This window comes from Camelus bactrianus, chromosome 14, assembly GCF_048773025.1.
Source record: "Camelus bactrianus isolate YW-2024 breed Bactrian camel chromosome 14, ASM4877302v1, whole genome shotgun sequence".
Taxonomy (NCBI): Eukaryota; Metazoa; Chordata; class Mammalia; order Artiodactyla; family Camelidae; genus Camelus; species Camelus bactrianus.
In genome coordinates, this window is record NC_133552.1 from 60,623,182 (window position 1) to 60,644,009 (window position 20,828).

A 20,828-nucleotide genomic window follows, 5' to 3' on the forward strand; every position below is an offset into this window, starting at 1 on the left:
GGGGAAGGTAACATTCACAGGGGATCAAAGGAAAATAGGGAGGCTGACTGATATGTAGGCAAGCAGGGGAAGACGGGGCTGGGCAGCTGTGTTGAAACTAAATTGTGGAAGATACGTGTTACAGGCTGCATTGTCTCCCCCCACCCCCCCACGTGTATGTTAAAGCCGTGACACTCAGTACCTCGGAATATGACTGTCCTTGAAGACGGGGCCTGCAGAGAGGTGATTAAGTTAAAATGGGGCAGTTGGAGTGGGCCCTAGTCCAGTCTGAACAGTACCATTTTAAGAGGAGGAAACTGGGAGATAACTCAGGAGACACCTGGGCGTGTGTGCCCAGAAGCAAGGCCTTGTGAGGACACAGCCAGGAGGCGGGCATCTGCAAGCCAGTGAGAGAGGCCTCAGGAGAAACCAGACCGGGGACGCCTTCAGCCCCCAGAACTGCTGTTTTGGCCTCTCAGTCCACAGTCCTTTGTTACGGCAGCCTGAGCAAACTCTGACTTACAGGCCCTCGGGCCCCAGCAGGGGACGTTCCATGATTCAGTGGGTCCTCCTGAGTAGGAATGGCATTTCTGGAAGCCCATTCATTTTAAGCAAATCCCTCTGCAGTCAGGTATGTGGGTCTGTAGCTGTGCCCTGGAGGCCAGCAGCATGATTTTAGTGAGAACAGGGATGTATGGCTTGGTTGAAGGGGCTGGGGAGGTGAGGTTAGAGATGGATGATTACAAGTCTGAGCCTCTAGAGACCCACTGGCAGGAAAAGAAAGATTATGGGGCGTTTGTTGCCTTTTTAACTCATCTGGAACTTGTTTCTGTTCTGCTTAGGTCGAATGAACAAGTGATTTGTCTAGGATGACCTAGTCCAGTTCAAATGCTCCCCTGTAACCCTCCCTATAAATCAAACTTGAATGCTTTCACTCTAGCCAAGCAGCAACCCTATTTTCCTTCCCGCGCGCTCCAGCTCATCCATTTCTAGTGGTTTAGGTCCTCCCTGTGCAAGGCCTTCCCTCTCAGCTCCACAAATGCCAGTCTAACCAGTAAACGGAGAGGTGCTTGCAGGCACCGCATTCTCACCCAGGCCAGTTTAGCTGTGACGTGACCCAGGCCTTGGAGCGCTCTGGCTGCAGAACTCGACCCAACGGGCTAATTCAGGCCAGTCTGATGTTCCCAGGCCTCCATGTTCGAAAACCATATGCTCAATTGGCTCAAATTGGTGCTTGTATTTGATGCTTTCCACAGAAATGCCAAAACCAGAAGAGAGATGTTTTAAAACAATGCCTGAAATTGGCAGCTACACTGACAGAGCAGAGCTGTTCTGTCCCGCATGGCCCGCAGCCATTTAGGTGGGCTCTGTGGCAGGGCTGGCCATGGCGAAAGATCTCAGAGATGGCTCCCCTGAAGCAGCCCTGGAGGCCAAAAGAGCACAGGGTGGCAGGCTCGTGAGTGGGCACTGGGCAGCCATTGGGAGCCCTCTAGAATTCTCTGGTTAATTCGCTCTGACATGCAGACACAACTGTGTCAGATCTTCTCCACCTGCCTCAGTCTTCTTGATGTTCTTCCTTCTGGAAACACGGCCATCCCATGGCTTCCACGACACAACTCTGTCTTCTGTTCTGTCCTCCTGTCCGGTGGTCGATGTGTCATCAGTGCTGATGCTTTCCCCCCCGGGACTCTCCCAGGCCGGCCTGTCCTCCGTGGAGTCGGAGTTTTGGATGAGTGTGTACCACCATTTCCAGCCTGTCTCTTCCTCACGAAATCCAAGGGCACCTCATACAATGAAAGCATCTAGAACCCTCCATCCTGGCCCTCTTCCAGTGCTCCCTGTCTCAGTGGGACCAGCATCCATCCAGATGCCTGCAGCAGAAACCTCAGTGTCATTCTGGTCATTGTCTCCTCTCTCGACCACCATTTCTAGCCCATCAGTAAATCCCAATGTATTTTACCTCTTAAATTTTTCTTGAGTCCACCTACTTTTTCCCAATTCTGCTTCTGCCCTCCTGGCCCAGAATACCATCCTTTTTTTGCCTGGACAATTATAGCCGGTAACCTGCACCTAGTCCGACCTCCTCTAGCTGGTCTCACACTGCCAGACTGATCTTTTAAAAGTACAGATGTGATCCTATCAGCCCCATATTTAAAATCCTTCCCAGTGCTCTAGGGAGAATGAGAAAGCATCTTAACATGGCCTTGGTGGGATCTGGCCCCTTCCAGACCCGCCAACCTTGTTATGCGGTCATGTTGGCCTCCCATCACTTTAAGTCACCTGGACAGGTGTTTTTACTTCTTGTCTTTATATGTTCTCCTCACCTCTCTTCCCCTTCAGATCTCAGCACAATGTCACATTCAGGGAAGCCTTCCTCCTGCCTCCTCCCCACCCGAAACTAGGTCAAACCTCTCTATCCTGACACTCACAGTCCTCTGGGACTCACCTTTGTTTCCTTTGTCTCAGGTGCCTCTTTTGTTAGGAGAGTTTTGGTACTTGTCTTTCTCACTAGACCGTGAGCTCCATGAAGCGGGGACTGTGGCTGGTCTCCCATCGTAGTGTCCCAGAGCCCAGCAGGGGGACACAGGGATGTGTTGTTGAATGAGTAAAGGGGTTTCACTTCCAGTGGTCTGCATCTCAGTTTTCTTATCTATCAAATGGAGATGTTTTTGCCATCTTTTAAGATTCTTGGGAGGAAAATAATGTGTCTCGCAAATAACGATTGTTGTTTTGGAGGATTACTCTCACTTTAAGGTCGAGGCTTATACATAAGACAGTGGAGATGGTTCTAAGTCAACTCATGCTTTTTTTTTTTTTTTTCATATAAGAGTGTGGGAGAGGATGGGAGATACAAAAATGAGAATTTCATTATAAAATCGTATTTATTTGAAAAAGTAATGGGGAAGATTAACCTGAATAAGATGATACTTAAAATTTTTACTTTTCTCATTATGAGAATTCTGAGTGATCGTTTAAGATAATTTGGATAATGTAGAAAGACTGAAGAAAAGGCATCACCCTTCTGCATTGGTAATGTGTCATATAGACACATACTATATCATTTAATTGTTTATTTTTAATTTAGGCTATTGTAAAGTTTTTCACTATTATAAAAAATGCTGCAATTGGCATTAAGATAATTGCATAAATCTTGATTACATAAATGCATAATTTACCAAAGTCAAGTTACTGGATGCAAGAGTATGTGTATAAATACTTTTAGGCTTTAGATAATTATTCACTAATTATTTTTCAGAAGTGTTGTAGCAATTCATACATCCACCAGGAGTAAGAAGGTTCCCATTTCCTTGCACCCTCACCAAACCTCAGGTTTATAAAATACAAACATGCACTGCAGGCAGGCATATCTAGATGCGTATTTAATGGGTGGAAATAGCATTTGATTAAACTTGCACTTGTAGTGCAGATTACTCATGAACTTGGGCATTTTCTCATTAGCCGTGAACATTTTTTCTTCGATCAGTTACCTGTTATTCTTGGCATAGCTTTCTTCAGGAGCGTTTCTCTTTTTCATATTTATTTATAAAACTCTCTTTCCATTAAGCCCATTAACTGTATTTTTATCATAGATGCAAATAAGAGCTTCAGTGGATCCCTTTCACATGGTCACAAGTTCAAGGGTTAACTTTAACCACTTACCACTTTATTAATAAGGGCAGCTGGCTTCTCTCTCTCTCTCTCTCTGTCTCTCTCTCTCTCTCGAAAATTTTGCCACTCAAACTGCATGCTAAGAATATCCGTTTAAGTGTCTGGACTTTGAAATTGGACAGACCTGATTTCAGTCCTAGCTCTGCCGCACTCCAGCCGAGGGCCTGGGACAAATTACTGGGCCTTTGTAAGTCTCAGATTTCTCTCCTGGGTAACATGAATCCTTCTGGCCTTGTTTTAAGAGGTAAATAGCTTATGGATGGTGCCTGGTACAGAGGTGTATTCTGTAAATACTCGGTCTCTTTCTGTGCCCCTCAAAGACGTGCTGTTCTGTACATACATCTACAGACATGTGTTTTGTTTCATCAATGAGCATGTATATTTTAGTCCATTGATAGCCAGACATGCAGTTGCTCATTAGTATTTGCAGAAAGCTGCGATCATCGTATAAATGAAAATAGAAAAATTCTTAATGAGCTCTCTGAACTCTTTAAGTCTAGGAGAGATTTTAATTTTCAAGCTCGGGGATAATATTAGCAAATTCAGATCTGTTCTGTAAGCGTGGGAGACAATGTAAGTTACAGCATTCTGGAGAAAGAAAGAAACAACCTTAAATACTCAAAAATACTTTGATTTTAAACAGCTCCTAGTAAAGTCTCCAAATACCTGCACCCTTTCACTGAGAATTTGTCTCATTCTGTCCTTTTTTTCTTTGTAGGTGTGGCTGGATCTCTTAAAACCTATTGTCAAGCAGATTAGAAGTAAGTATACGCCCCATGTGTTTCACAGTGATGTCAAGTAAGAAGCCAGGCATTTTCCTCGTGCAGACGTCCTGTGTGGCGTCGAGCCCTGGAGCTGCATGTTCTTTTTTCCCCATGGTTGCTTTTTCATCCTCCACTAATCCACGTATTATTAAAATGTGTCTTCTGCAATTTTTCACATGTAACAATTTGGCAATCAAAACCTTGCTTGGGAAATCAAATGTCATTTTGATTAATGACCAAAGCATGCTATTAAGCCCTAGTCACTGAGCTTGTCCTGTCAATGCTTGTGTTTCTTCCTGTCGATTTTGAAAGGAGAGGGTGGACCCGTTTATTCATAAAACTGCTGTTAGTTTTTTTATCTTGCCTTTTCAAAGCCCGTGAAATCAGAATGCAAGTGGTGTTTGGAAAAATGAGGCACCCCAAAGTGTGTGTGTCTGTGTGTGTGTCTGTGTCTGTGTATCTGAATGGCAAGCAGGACGGAAGGGAGTCTGACTTTGCATTTAGACTGTGGTCAAGAAATGATTAAAGAGAGTCTAGGAGAGAAGTAGGGAAAGAAAACACTCTTTTCTATCTCTTTTTTCTTTGTGCATCAGCACTGGACCATCCTCCCCTCTCTCTGCTTTGAGGTCAAGTTCAGAGACAAGCTCTGTTCTCCAATTCATCCCAATGGTCCCTCACTGTGGCCAGAGACCCAGCAAGAGCCTGAGGATGGGAACCAAACGGCATGCCCTTAGTTGAGCATGAAACACAATACCTTGTGGGGCCGTTTTTATGTCTGATTAAGAAACCCCATCGGGCCACTTGCAGCAATTTTTGTGGGTGTTGAATGGCCCTCATGCGATTGACATTGATGTTGATCTTGTATCATTTAAATTAAGCAATTATTAACGCAGAAACCAAAACAGCCACTGTTTACCGTTTATTGGGTGTCTGGCTGCGGGTAGGAGGACACATTGAGAGGAGCCCCCACTCCTGATGGCTGGAGGCAGCATAGTGTCTAGAATGATGATGCTTGTCCCCATGGGAACTTGCAGTGGGAGGTGCCGGCGGTGGAAAGGTGTCACCCCAGGCCGGCGCCTGCGGTTTGGGGTCAGCACCAGAGCAGAAGTTCCCCTCCTCATCTTGTGCACTGTGACTCGCCCTGGGTGACAAAGCTGTCATTTTCCATTTGAGTGACAGCATCTTCCTAGCTTTGGGTTTTTGAAAGATCCCAGTGGCCTCATTTCATTCCCCAGCTGTGAAGACTGTGGGAGGAAAGAGCTGGCCTTCCATCTCCCCCATTTTCTGTCACTTTGTGACCCGGAATCGACGTGTGAGGATTTCTGTTCATTTTTCGCGTGGTTAGCGGAAAGAAGCCCCACTTCTCTTGGCTTTGGTGTTCCCCTGCCTTGTTGTTTTCCTCCCAATTTTATACATATTGTGACATCTTCACCTTATGATATCTCGTTTGGGGAGTTTTTTCTAAATTTGATTGTGTTACCATAGACATTATAGTACAGCATCTATTTTCTGTGATAGTGAGAGGTAGAGCAAAAAGACATTTTCTGCTTTTATGCAACTGCTGTGAAAATTTGGATTTTATTATAATACCTTATATTTCATAGAACATAAATTTACTGCTGTTATTCCAAATGGTAGAACCTGTAAGGCTGCCCTTGTATAAGTAAGTGGTAGCTTACGCAGCAAAACAAACTGTGACTCCGGTTACAAATTATTATTTTACAATCTATTCGATGTTCTGTTTTAATTCTGAAAAGTTATCTGTCTCACTCCTGGTCTCACCCTGTCCACCTCTTCCCAGATCTGCTTCCTAATTTCATCAGAACATTTCAGTAAGACAATGTATAAGACACTTAATGAAGGCTTTGGCTGGACTGTGATAAACACATTAGCAGCTGTACCTTGGAGATAATTAAAATAATTAATTACGTAACTGATTTACATTTTCGTTATCTCTTCCTTAAGTTATCCAAAGCCTACACTTGGACTAAGGCAGACAATTAGATAAATTTTTGTAAGACAAATGCCTGCTTTTAAAACCTGGGGTACGAATTAAATCTCCAGAGAAAAAGGTTAATGCCTCGATGTAATACCCTTTTCACAGTGTTTTTAAAAACAGGTATCTGTCTCCCCATGATATGAAAATGTGAATTAGTAACTGAACCCACCCAGCTGTTCAGTGACCTGGCATTGGCACATGTACTCTTTTTGGGGGGGAGATGGGGGCGGGGCAACTCAATATTTATTTACTTACTTACTTATTTACTTATTTACACAGAGGTGCTGGGAATTGAACCCAGGACCTCATACATGCTAAGCACGGGCTCTGCCACAGAGCTACACCCTCCCTGCTACTGCCCGCCCAGCAGATGTACTCTTGGCAGCTTGGAATGAGACATTATCTGGTGTATAATGTAGCTTCTAAAGTCTTTTTTTTTTTTAATGGTATTTGAAGCCCAAATCAATAAATGCTTTATTTTTCCCCCTTTTTTAGGGCCAAAGCATGTTGTTGTTAAGTTCGTGGTGAAATTCTTTCCACCTGACCACACACAACTCCAAGAAGAACTTACAAGGTTAGTGGTTTGGAAACTGGATATTGATGGATGTTCTAAGTTGACTGATAAATCATTTTCACAGTGTTTCCTTGACCAGCATCTGCTCTGGGCTGAACAGTTTAACCTCCCTCTCTCCCAGTTGTGCTCACAAATGTTGGGAGAAAGAAAGTACCTTGGTTTCCTTGAAAGCTGGTTTCCTGAAGACTGTACTATGAAGTGCACTGGCCTTATTACCTGTTACTGTCATATTTTCCCCTTGTATCTCTGTCACATCACAAGACAGTTTGGGAAAATGAATCTCTTCTGTGAAACCAAGGTGTTAAGTCAGAGTTTCTCTCTGTTGCTGCAACAGATGAATGGATATGAGCCGGAGGTCAGTTTCTTTGAAAGTCTGGCCAAGCCCTGCCCTTGGTAGCTGTGTGACCAGCCAGTTACTTAATCCCTCTGCGCCTCCACTGATTCCCACGTCAATGTGATTGCAGTGCTTGCTTGGCCAGGGTTGTTTTGAAGATAAGCACTGTTCTACATCAGGTGACTGGAGCCCAGGAGGGATCTGTGAATGAGAACCGTCATCCTCCTCCTCGTCACTGCTGCTACCCATTTTATAATTTGCAGCAAGACACAGAGAGCAGAGCCTGGTGGGAACACAGGAAGATAAAATGCTCACCTTTCAAGGGTGCTGTCCGTCACGAGGACACTAGTCTGACCAGCCAGATCCTTGCCACATATACCTTTCGAGCTTTAGCTGTCATATCAAAGGCTGTCACTGCTTTCTCATCCCTCTTGGTCAGAGCACAGTATCTTGGATGGTTGACTATCATTTATTAAAGGGATGAAGACATGCAGGCAACAGTATTGATGAAGGGCACTCTGTGGGAAAGCCTCGTTCTAGGGACGGGGAAGATACCGATGAAGACAGGCCTGACTCTCATGGGAACAGACAGTGATTAAATAAACAAGGAAAATACCAGATAATCGTAAGAGGTCTGTAGGTAATTGAAGTAGGTGATGTGATGGATGGTAACTGGGCAACAACATTACAGTGCTTGGTCTGAGGAAGTGACAAGGAACTGTCAGTCATTTTCGGAGGAAGAGCCTTCCAGGCAGAAGGTCAGCAGGCAGTGCCCAAGGCAGAAACAAGCTCCAGATTCTCAAATTTTTAAGAGAGGGCCTGTGTGCATGGCAGGGCTGTAGAGGGCAAAGTGCAGTGAGGTGAAGCAGAGGCCCGATGGTACATACTGTTGAGATCAGTTGCCATGGAGACCAGGCGGCAGAGGACAGTGAGGAAGAGGCTGCAGTCACCCAGGCCAAGATGATGGCAACGGCACCAAAGGAGGTGAGAGGAGTAGAAATGGAGAGAGTGGTTGCATTTGGAATGTGTGCTGGAGGCGAGGTCAGTCTGAATTTGTGGTGGGTTGACAGTGGAGACCTAGGGAAGTAGAAGGGAGGTTTAAATTTTTGACTTAGGCAACTGGGGGGTGGGGTGATGACTTGAAGGGGAAGGGGTGGAGAGTCAAGAGTATTGTTCTACAGGTCTCGGTGGTGGTCCCTGCTGGGCATCCCGTGGCTGTGTCAGGAAGGGCACCGGGCATGCAAACAGGCGATTCGAGGAAGAAGGGTTGGCAGAGGCTCTTCCCAGGGCTTCACGTGCTTAGAACGAGTCCCCACTAATGGTTTACCTCCGCTTATGTCCCTCAAGTTAGTGAAGCAGTTAAGTGGCTAGGACCACTTCTGAGACCTACCTGCTGTCAGCTAGGATGCTTCACGTAAAGGAGTGACCGCTGGGGCTGCTACCCCGAGCTCCCAGCCGGGGGCGCCAATGCAGTTGCATCTTCATTTGGTGTCATTATCAGGGCTTCTGTCTCAGTTTCTGGGGCTGGTTTTCCTGTTGTTGGCACACGCATTGCTCAAAGCTCGGAATATTGAGATGAATCCATAGGCGAGTCCAGCTGTCGGTCAGCAGTGTATCTTTTTCTCCTATGTCTCACTAAGCCTTCATCCTGCTTAGGAAGTTGGTGGCGTAAGTCTTCCCCCCAAACTTTTTCCCTGTTTTCTATTTTGCCATGAGTTTTGCCCCTTTTCCAGTTTTGTGCATCATCATCTCTAGAGGTTCATGCTTGTCTGACATCCTGGTCCTTGTTATAAAATTCCATACAACTTGGTACCATCAAGCCATGTGCCTGGTACTTTGCCAGCTGCCCCATCCATGTAACGACCTCCTCAAGTGACACAGGCTTGGCTGGACGGAGCAGGTTCCGGGTTTTGTTATCTCTTTGCTGGCTCCCAGTGTTAACTAGCATTTAATAAGTCTTTTCCGAAGAGAGAATCCTTCTGGCTCAAGGATGATGAAGTCGATAGGAAATTTAGAAGCTCCTTGCCACTTTCCCCTTTGTCTCAAGGTGGGACAAGAAGGGGACCTCCCAGATCCAGTTGTTTGACTCCCACACTTTCAAATTTCTGTTTTTGGCAGAAATTCAATGATGTGACCATTGAGATTCCAGGCAGTTTTCCTTGGCAGATGGCAAGGGAGGGTTTGGGAGAAGCTCTATATGGAAAGTACTTTAGGCAAGGGACGCGCGGACAAGAGTGAGACAGACAGGAACGGGCCTGCGGTTCCGCAGACGTTAAGTGCCTTGAAGCTGCAGTTAATTCTTCAGGCCTCCAGGAATAGCTTTCCGCTTCTCATTTATATAGATAGAAGATTGAATTGCACTTTGCTCTTAAACAAGAAGCTGAATTCCTTTCTATTTATTGAGCTGCACTTTCAGTAGAACTCTTGTCCTGCCAACACCAGGGCCCAGGCTTCTAGAAGGAGGCAAGTACTGACTCTTCGGTGGAAGTTTAAAACAGCAGGGGAAGAGTCTCTGGAAGAGAAGTTACCAGGCTTCCTTTGGGCAGAGCTCTGAGTCAATTTGCTGTGCCAGCGAGGCCAGACGTGCTTCTCTCTGAGCATCCCGTCTTCAGGAGCATCCAGTTTCTACTTGGCTGTGTTCTTCTAGGTGGAGGGGGCCTCTCAGAATTTGCCGCTACGCAGGGCCTGCTGCAGTGTTGTCCTTTGGCCGGCAGAGAAAGCGTAACTGACGCTAAATAAGGAAAGCAAGATCAAATGAAATAGATTGAAATTGGCATGTTCAAAACATGGCGTCAGATTGGTGTGATGTGCAACCCCTGCGGGCCCCAGAAGTGGCAGTCCTCTGACTGGCCCCACTACCATTGTCGCCTCCTCTGCACGCCCACCCTTCTGCCACGGAAAGTTCGTTCTGTTTGGAGCACTTTGGGTGAATTTGATTGGAATTTGCTTCAGTCTGTAGTACAAAAGGTGCTACTGAATTTCTGAAGTTAGCTCTGCAGCCAGCGCGCCTGACTTACAGCTGCTGTTAAGAGAGGACGAGAGTCGATGCCCAGGAAGGTCTTTCTCATATTACAGGGACCTTAGAACAGGATGAGTCAGCATAATCAGGGAGAGACGAGTTCTTCCCGCAGCCTTCAGCATTTGCCTTCTAACTAAACATGCAGCCCACATGAGACCCCCACCAGAGGGCCCCAAAGCCTGATTCTGTCCCTGAACACAGGACCCTGCTTTTGAACTGGTAGCTGGGAACATCTCGGAATGCCATGCTTTTCAAACATAAATTCTTCTATCTTATTTAGAAATTAACCACACAGATGAAAAATAAAGCCTGTAGTTCTAAGAAGTGTTGGCTTCAAAAAACAGTAACCACTGCCTAATCCAGAGAGATGGTTTGTGCCGCTTCTTCCCACATGAATCTATGTGCTGCTGTTGTGGTGGTTTTATTTTCTCTGCTTTTCTCTGCTTTGACTCTCCAGGGAGAAAGACAAACAGACATAGAGACAGAGGCAGAGAATGAATAAACATTAGGGGGGTTGGATTAAGTTCAACTGTTGTCAACTGGTGGATCTGTGGGGATTTTTTTGGTTTTTTTATCTGGGCTTTTTTCTGGTTACAGAACGTCTCTATAGTTTTTTAGTTTTTAATAATAGAGTTTCCTAAATGATGTTTTTCTTTTATAAAAGAAAAATTGCCAACATGTATTGAATGTTTTTGTTCTAGTCACTATGCTTTCTATGTATTATCCCATTTAATTCTTACAGAAACCTCTATGGTTAATCTTGATAAAAGCCCTTATTTTTTTTTTGATTCAAAGGAACTTTTGTTATTACAAAAGTAGTCCATGTACAGTGTGGAAAGTTAGAACATACAGATAAACAAAACTGAGAAGCTAAAAATACCGTAATCCTGCTGCCCGGAGATGAGCACTGCAGACACCGCAGCGAGTAGCGTTTCTGATTTTTTTTCTCTACATACGTATGTACTTTTCATCTCATCTTGCCATACTCAGATTTCCCCTTTTGTCCCCTAGATGTCCTTTCAATTGTGTTTCAGTTCACTTTGATCCTTCTGTTGCTACTCAGGTTGTCCCGGCTTTGGCCAGTGGACGCCCCTTCAAGACTGTTTTCCCCCTTTTTATACAAACCATTTATATTTGAAAGCTGCCTTGCTCTCTGGCATAAGTAGATATTCCAGGCTACTTCGTACTTTCTCTTTCCCGCATTTGGAATCCACCGTTTGTTCAGGGACTTACCTCTTTACCGTTCCCGTGGGGAATTGCACGAGAGCCAGGATCGGGTTGCTAAGGGTTGCTGCTGAAGTAAGGCTGCTTCTAGACAGTGGGCAAAACTAGCAAATTTCTTTCAAAAAAAAAATATGTTCATAATGATATTTTCAAATTGATTTTAGCATCACACTGGTTTTATTTGATTTCTTTGATTTATAAAGCACCTATTTTCTCCTTTACCAAACGTGTTTACTTGCTTTATTCTATTATGTAAAGAAAAGAGCTTTTAAATAACTTAAGTTGATTTATTTAACCTCTGGCAGCTGAGGCTCATGGAAAAAGCTGAGTGAGTATTATACCACAAAAAAAAAGATAGTCTTGGGTTTCCAATTCTATTGGCAAAACTTGTTCTAACCATAATAACCTACTGTTATCATAAAGCCAGTTTTTAGTGTATTCAACTGATCTGTGAAAAAATTTGAAGTGTTTACTATACCTTGCAAAAATATATAGGGTGGTGAGTTACAGTCTTAGTTGCTTATGGCTATAGCTCTCTGTATAAAATGAAATGCATTACTCATCATGTGACAAGATTACAGCATGTGTCTCCCGATGCTTTTAGGGAGTGTAATTGTTGACATTGCAGGCAGTAGCACCAGGAATTCGTTCCTGCCCATGCAGACTTTTTTATTCCTTGGTTTATGTACCTTTCTTTAGGTCTTCCATGGGTGGACAGGTTGCCAGAAGTGAGCCAGACCTCCCCGCCCTCTTTGCTTCAAGCCTAGTCTCTATGTATATGATGCCATCTCTGTGTAAATGACATCATCTCTGTGTAAATGATGCCTGTCTCCATTTGTGTTTGCAGGTACCTGTTTGCTCTGCAAGTGAAGCAGGACCTGGCTCAAGGCAGGCTGACGTGTAACGACACCAGCGCTGCCCTCTTGATCTCACACATTGTGCAATGTGAGTTCTGTTGGCTTCCTTCAGAAAGCATGTGGGAAATAACATAGTGATCTGCTTGAAGGGGGAAAAAACGACACCCACCCAGTAACAATGCCTTTGTGTTATGTTGCTGTTAGCATGAATGCTAATGGATAGGAAACAAAACTTGATTTCACATTCTCACCCTGACAAAGGTTGACCCGGGAATCCTTTGTCCTGGTGTTTGTCTGCTCTTTCAAGGATGAGACGCAGTTGTTGGTAAGTCGGTTGACTCAAAGGAGAAGCTTGGCTGGACAGTGGCCAAGTAGACTAAACTTGTTCTGCCCTATTCTTGGATTTAACGTTCATCATTGAATACACATTTGCCTTCACACAGAAAACTGTCAAGATTTCGCTTCTTGGATTCTGCTCTAGAGTTCAGTAAACCAAGACACATGAAGCTGGACTGAGTCTAAGTGAAGCTTAAAACTAAATCTTTTAACTTTCTTCATCTAGACAAAGGATAAATTAGATTGTGCTCCTTCGAAGGCTTATGATGATTCACCTGGGCGATTTTTTTCCTCTTGATCAAGGTGGAAGTTACTTGAAATGGAATGAACACACGTTTCAGGAAGGAAATTATGTATATAGACCAAGGTCGACATATATAAGCACTAGGACAAAAAAACTGTGCTGTTACATAATTTTAAAGTTTCTGTTGTATACAAAACAGTCCCATGTAATCAGCCATGTCCTGTTCAGATCATTGCCCAGTTAGCAAGATTTCCAGAAGTTGGTAGAAAGTGTCACTCCCTGTAATCAACCAGTTACCTTAGTCTCAGATGGCCAGGTGTTTTTAGAGACCATGCTTATCTTGTTATTTCTTGTACATGGGCATTGTTCAATATCTACCAGACTTAGCAGATAGATGTTTTCTTATTAATTTGACAAAATGATGTGAGAAAAAGACAAAAAGTGTGTAACTTTTATTAAACCTGAACTATGTTCCAGCTCTCTGTATATTATCTTGTCTAATTCTCATAACAACCCCATGAGATCATTTTACAAATGAGGACGCTTTGTCACAGAAAGTTCTGTCACTTTTCCCTTTCCCATGTTTGGCCTTGCCTCTTCATGCCGTGCGTGATGGGGGAGAGCGGAGGGCTTTGAATCAGGCCGACCTGGTCTCTGTTAGCTCACCCTGGCAAATTACTCACCCCTCAACCGCTATTTCTTTTGCAACATGGGATTAATAGAATCTTCCTCATAAGGCTGTGAATATTAAGTGATAGCATAAACATTCGGTATATGTTAAGTGTTCTATAAATATACTCTCCTTTCTTTATCCTCACTTACCTGTGCCCCTCCCTTTCCAAACAATGGGAAATTTTGAAATAAAGCTTCCTTATTAGAATAGCAACTTCAGAAAATGCCTCTGGCCCTGGGCTTTGGGTGAGCAGAAGAGAAATTTGCTAGACTCGACAATTCCTGATGCCATTTGGTCTTATACCTCCTTCCTCCCACGTTCCTTCCTTTTTAAAGTCTGTTAATAGAGTGAATCTTACTCACACATATGGGAAGTGGAGGTGCACTGGCATCTGGAAAACTGTGTGCTTGGTCTGATAGATCCTTCATCCCCAGATGCCAACAAGGGGCTCAGAATCCCGAGAGTCTTGCTTTCTCCAGTGGAAGTCGACGGGCTAGGAAGGTCTGCTTTTTGCATACTATTTGATGCCGTTGTGTGACACAGTATTCCTATAATCTTATCCTTACAAAGCCCCATTTCTGTATTTGTAAGCATCCCAGACATTCTGTCATGGGAGGAGAAATTTCAGAGTCCTGTGTGAATAGCATGTGCATTTAAGTTATTGATAATTATTTACAATATCATTGAGGTCTGAGGGGTCAGCTCGTCCACCTTCTGCAGAAGCAATATTAACGCTGACGGAAGTTTTTCTCTAATGAGCAAGATTTTCATCTCACCTGTTTCTATATATACAATCTGAATTTTTTTTTTAATTTTCTCCCTTTCATTTGAATTCACAGAGTCATCTTTCAGATAGCCTATATTTTTTTTCATCTGCTCCTCTGTGGGTGGGCTTAGATATCCCCTGTATATATTTCAGACTTTTAATTTTCTCTAATTTATTATGAATCAACCAAGTGGGACAAACTGATGAAGAGAAGACTCAGACACTAGAGAGGGGACCACTCATGTCACGGGGAAGCATGGGCAGGGCCACACACCTGCAGGTCGTATGTGTCTCCACCCATTATACCTGGCAGAACCAGTTTGTCCAAGCTTGTCCTCCCAAGATTTCATTTGGTAAAATGACAGGATTGGGGATTGTTGTTTTTCCTGGGTTTTTTTTGCTGAGAGTGGACTGCTAAGGAATTTATTATGTACAGCAGCTAATATGTAGTATCTAATAAATTAAATAATATATAGTAGGTCATATCTTGCACATTGATCAGTTCCTAAACTCTCCAGGCACATAAAAGTGCCTGTTTCCCATATTTCTGGGAAGAGAGCACATGGGAGAAAGTGGACTTCATAGTCATGTGTTGCCCTTGCATTTTAGGAGTGAAAAGCAAGTGTATTGGCCCTGATGCCAAAGGGAAAACTGGAATGCTTGACTCTTTGATGTCGAATTATGGAGAAGACTGTTATAAAATTCGGAAGTGTTAAGAAACCCAAGATTAAAGCTCATTAAGAGTTTTAAGTTGTTAGGTGAATTCCACCCCCCCCCAATTTGCATTCTGTTTTCATGACTGTAGATTTCATGTTTGCAATTTCACCAACTCTCTAAAATTTATTTGTAACCCCAGAATCAGCACTTTCAGTGCTTTCATGGTGCCTTGTAAACATGCACAAGATGGTGAAAAATTTAAGTTGCCCTGACACACGTCCCCCCAGCTGAGGTCAAACGAGGTGACCCTCTGCGTTCCTGTTTTCAGCTATCAGATTATAAACAAGTGTCCTTTTCGTGATCTGTTTAGTGCCATGCTTTTTACATCTCTCTGCTTTTTGTTGGTGATTTCCCTGTTTAAAATGGCCCCCAAATGTCATTGCTGGAGTGCTATGTAGTGTCCCTAAAAGCAGGGAGGTTTTGATGTGCTTTAGGGAGAAAACAAACGGCAGAGAATGATAAGCTTCATTCAGGTGTGAGATATATAGTCCATGTTAATGAATCACCAAGGTACAAAGGGTAGGATGTCTTTCAAGAGAAACACACATAAAGCAAGGTCAATTGATAAAATGTTTCAAGTCTCACAGGAACCTAACCCTGTATTTCCACTGGGAACAGTGGTTTAGTGTGCACGAATTCGCTATTTGCGAGGACTTTATATAGCACCATGACCATGAATAAGGAGATGAACTGTGCTTTCTTAAGGCCAGATAGAAGGATGTACAGAAAGGACAGTGCCACCATCATCAAGGCGACCACTGAGGGTGGCAGTGTGGCAAGGAGGTCCTCCCACTTCTGTGCTGTTGTTTGCGATGGAGGGCGCCAGCTTTACTCAGGGCGAAACGCTTTCAGGAAGGGCAATGAGGAAGTAATGTTACTGACTGGCCATAGCAGCGTGGGGCTGGTAAGTGAGTGATGCTTCCAGTGGCCCCCTGCAGGTGCCAGGTGAGTTGGCGCTGTTTGGTGCAAAGTAAACATTCTCATTGGATGTGATTTATAGCCACATAGAGGCCACATCCTGCGTGATGATAGGGGGAGTGCATTGCCCAAAATGTGACAAGCTGCTTCAGGTGACAAAGCGAACAGTAGGTTTCATAGCAGTGGTTTACTCGCTTTTACTCTAAACAGCTGGGCTCTGGCCACTAGGCTACTTTTATTAAGCTTGTTGCACAGACTACGTGATAAGGCGCGCGGTCCCAGCTGTAATAAACTGCTATTGGCTGAGCTTGGAGCTAGTGTCATTAAGGGACAATTATTTTAAAGCTCTATCCTTTAAATTTCCAGATGGCAGCAATTTGGGGACTATGTTGAGGTTACCCAAGAAAAATACACCTCCTATTTCTTGAAGATGAAAAATGTATAAGAATTTTCAATCCGACTGATCATTTCCGACAACAGAACTACATGAAATTTAACAAACTTTCATTTATTTTTGCTGAATTTGATTAGGTACCTTTACCCTTATTTATAACCACCTTTTCTCTACATGATAAAGCATTTGGGGTTTGCACTCATGATTGTCATACGTGCATTTCCAAAGTTGATTGTGTCAAGTCCTGAAATTCTGGGGCTTTTTTAGAAGTCAGAAGGCCTTCACATACCAAGAATTTATTGCCTGAAATAGAAGTGACCCCTAGTTGGCTGTGGAGGAAGGAAAGAAACCAGGAACGTGGATGGCGGAAGATGGATGATTCTGAAGTCTTTTTCCCAACTGGTAGAGATGAGACAAAGTGGAAACTGTCATCTTACATCACAGCAGCATTCTTAAATGTGTCCCCGCATCCACATCCTCCACATCCAGCCCTTATGATACCTACCAGCTGGAATTGCCTTACGTTGTCGGCTGGTTTTTCCAGTTTACTAGTTGAGCAACGGTCCACTGGGAATAGAACAGATTGTGAGGTATTAATCATATGTGGCCGGTTTTTCTTTCCCTCTTTCTTTGTAGCCGAGATTGGGGATTTTGATGAAGCATCGGACAGAGAGCATTTAGCAAAAAATAAGTACATACCTCAGCAAGATGCCCTAGAAGACAAAATTGTGGAATTTCACCATAACCACATGTAAGTCTCCTTCGTTGCTTGCAACTTCCTTTGAGCTGTTTCTCTCTGTCCTTTGATGTATGTGGGCGTGTGCGCACACACACACATACACACACACACAGTGACTACTGGGAAGAAATATGCAAAGAGTGAGGGAGAGGAGCACAGAGGCTCCCATGAGTGTTGTTACTCATCCTGGGCTCTTGGAAATGCAGGTTACCCACTCAAGACCAGACCTCTCGGCTCCTTGCTTACTTTCCTGGGAGACCAGAGTAACCATGGAATTCTAGGACACCCCATGCTTTGGAGTAAAAGGGAGAGGATAAGACCAAGTCCTGGGAAATCAGAACAGGGACATGGAAGACTAGGGACAATTTAAGACTATTGTGGGGTGGGAGGGCAGAGAATATTGTGAAATTGGAGAACCTTTGTACTGTCTCTATTTTGTTTTTTTTGTTTTGATCGATAAAATATTTTCAAAGCCTTTTGTTTTTGTTGTTGTTTTAAGGAAGGCACTTGAGTCTTGGTGATAGCATGAAAGTGTTGCCTTGAACTTTGAAAGTTTAGGGCTGTTATAAGTGACTGCAAACTTGTTTCAACACAATGGTGTTTAGCTTTTATATGACCTTAAAGGAAATTCTTTGAGATTCTGAAAAGCTGGCCGAGTATGAAATAGACTTGGGGGTTTTGTGTTACACGAGCAATAGAGCTTTTGTTCTAGCTGCTCGACTTTGGGTTATAATGAATGGGAGGTTGGGTGTCATCTGATCAGGTGGCCCCATTGTTTGTGATGAAATGCCTTTTTATTTCCCAAGAGAAGGTGCTTAATCTCAAATTATTAGACACAGGGAATTCAAATCTCCTGGCCTTTCTCTTTAATTTTTGTGTTGTCAGTGGACAAACACCAGCAGAATCGGATTTCCAGCTCCTGGAGATTGCCCGTCGGCTGGAGATGTATGGGATTCGATTGTACCCGGCTAAGGACCGGGAAGGTACTAAGATCAACCTGGCTGTGGCGAACACGGGAATTCTAGTGTTTCAGGTAAGAGCGTTTAGAGGCCCGCTTGGTTCCCTTGGCAACGGAGAGATAAGAGTTGGTCCCTCGACTCTGATTCCATGTTGGGTGGTCCCAGCCAAGACCTCTGATTTTAGTTGTTTTTTAGGTGAACAGGGGAAGACTAACCTTGTCTTGGGGTTTCCCGTTTCTTCCCTTGCTCTCAGCTTCCCAATTTGATTTCCTTTGCCCTTGGTCTGGTTGGGGAATCCACAATTACAGATTTGTTGGCATTTATTGACTTTGTAGGACCACAGAAATCTGGATCTCTCCGTGAACCTTTGCTGGGAACATAGTATAATGGAGTCAAGATTTCAGACCCCCAGATAAACACCGTTTTCACACTTAAATATGATATTCATCTGGTCTTTTTTTTTTTAAACCTAATTTGTGTTTTACCTAAGTCAGCTTATTTGTGGTTTCACATTTACCTAACTTAAAAGTGTAGCGTGTTTGAAGCAACATGGATGGACCTGGATATTATCATATTGAGTGAAGTAACTCAGACAGAGAAAGAGGAACATCACATGATATCACTTATATGTGGAATCTTTAAAAAATGATACAAATTCTATTTACAAACCAAAAACAGACTTACTAACATAGAAAACAAACTATAGTTACCAAAGGGGAAAGAGCGTGGGGTCGGGGGTGGTTAATTAGGGGTTGGGGATTAACGGACACACATTACTATATATAAAATAGATAAACAACAAGGACCTACTGTGTAGCACAGGGAATGATATTCAACTTCTTGTAATAACATATAATGAAAAAGAATTGAAAAGAAAAATATATTTATGTGTGTGTGTGTGTGTGTATAACTGAATCACCTTGCTGTACACCTGAAACTAACATTGCAAATCAACCGCACTTCAATAAAAAAATTTTTTAAAGTATAGTATGCACTTGGAAAATGTGGCAGTTTTATAAATTCATAAAAACTACAGCCACGTCCTGCTGTAATTTTGCAGCAGAACACCTACAGCTATGGATCCTTACCTGTGTTTTGCATAAGGACATGACATTGTACTCAGAAATGTGTGCCCCCTTGGATACTGTTTCATTGATTAGTGCATCTCTTTTTTGTAACAACTCCGTTGGAAGAATTGACACACAATAAAATGTACACATTTAAAGTGTAACCATTCTTAAACAGAAGTTCTCAAATATGTATATCCTGTGAAAGCATCAATGAAATCAAGACTGTGAATGTATTCACCACCCCAAACGTTTCCTCAAGACTGGGTTTTTTTACTTTTTTAAATTGAGATATGGTTGATTTATAATATTATATTAGTTTCAGGTGCACAACATAGTGATTGATGATTTTACAGATGATACGTCACTTAAAGTTGTAAAATACTAACTATGTTCCCTGTGCTGAACAACATATCCCTCAAGGCTTTTGTTTTAAACAAAAGTGGATAAATCCGTGCTTTGGTTTCAAAGGGGCAGGAAGAAAGCGTCTGACTTCCTCATGAAAGACGGTCAGCTTTCACCCAGCTCTGAAGGTGTATGACCTGAAACTCTTTTTTTGAGCTCTGCCGGGTTGGGTTGCATTTCCTGCTTTGTATTTTACCGAAATAACCCCAGGGATTCTCTGTTCCTGTATCAGTTATTTATGATGGACGTTAATTACCTCAGATTCATGTCCCAAGAGCAGTTGAGGGTGAGTTTCCTGTGGGACACTAGGGAGTGACATTTTGAGAGCAGTGTGGTATTTGAGGAGCTGACTGTCCCTAACAGTTAACGACCTACGGAAATAATCTTGGAGTCCCTGATGAGCAAAAGGACAATAAAACAATGTAGTTTTCAGTCCTGCCATTCCATTTCAAAATTAAAACCCTTAAAACATTTCTAAAAATCACGGAGATAAGAAGTGCCTGACAATTGAATTAATTTGCTTTGATTGTGTTGGATAATCTGAATGTTGAGAATTGCTCAGGAGTGCAGTCACGTACAAAGCCTGTATCTGGGAATTCACCTTCCGGTCGGTGCCTAATTGCTCCATCCTAACCAATTTAAATAAGTGGTCCTGGTGTTCAAGTGGGCTCGAGAGGCATTCTCATTTCAGCTGAGACGACAGGGCAGATGGGGGCCGGTGTCTGGCAGCTCCCCGCTGGTATTCCACCACGACCTGGCGAGCAAAGGTGCCAGTGTGCGTCCACTGGAGACCACTCTGGCCAGGAAGACACCTGGGGGCGGGGCCTCCCCTCCCCAGACCTTTCCGAGCTGGAAGTCCCCTGGGCATGGGAGCCAGACCAGTGTGGTTGCCGCTGTGGATATTAAGCACGGCTGCTGGTTCGGGCCCACACCCGGGAATCTCACTCTGCCTCAGTAACTGTGTGATTTGGGACACATTAAAATCCAGCCACGCTGCAGTTTCCACATCTGTAGAAGGGAGATAATAAATCCAGCTGGCTGGGTTTTGTGTCAGGCTTGACAAGATAAGGTCTGTAACGGACTCGGGACGGCGCCCGGCACCCCGTTGGTGATGGTCGCTAATAATTGTTTGTGGTGGTTGCCATGGTTTTTATTTGTATTTATCTTTCTCTTTAGCAAGCCGCTTGGCCA

The 20,828-nt window shown here is 43.6% G+C and overlaps 1 protein-coding gene across 5 annotated transcripts in view; it reads left to right on the plus strand.

Moving 5' to 3' along the window:
* FARP1 (FERM, ARH/RhoGEF and pleckstrin domain protein 1) overlaps positions 1 to 20,828 on the plus strand; it is a 277,204-nt gene that overhangs the window by 194,786 nt on the left and 61,590 nt on the right. For all 5 annotated transcript variants that reach the window (XM_074378447.1, XM_074378446.1, XM_074378445.1 and 2 more), the window contains 5 exons: positions 4,367 to 4,409; positions 6,907 to 6,985; positions 12,410 to 12,507; positions 17,104 to 17,218; positions 18,092 to 18,239. In XM_074378447.1, coding sequence (XP_074234548.1) covers positions 4,367 to 4,409; positions 6,907 to 6,985; positions 12,410 to 12,507; positions 17,104 to 17,218; positions 18,092 to 18,239 — 483 coding nt within the window. The remainder of the gene's footprint in view (positions 1 to 4,366; positions 4,410 to 6,906; positions 6,986 to 12,409; positions 12,508 to 17,103; positions 17,219 to 18,091; positions 18,240 to 20,828) is intronic.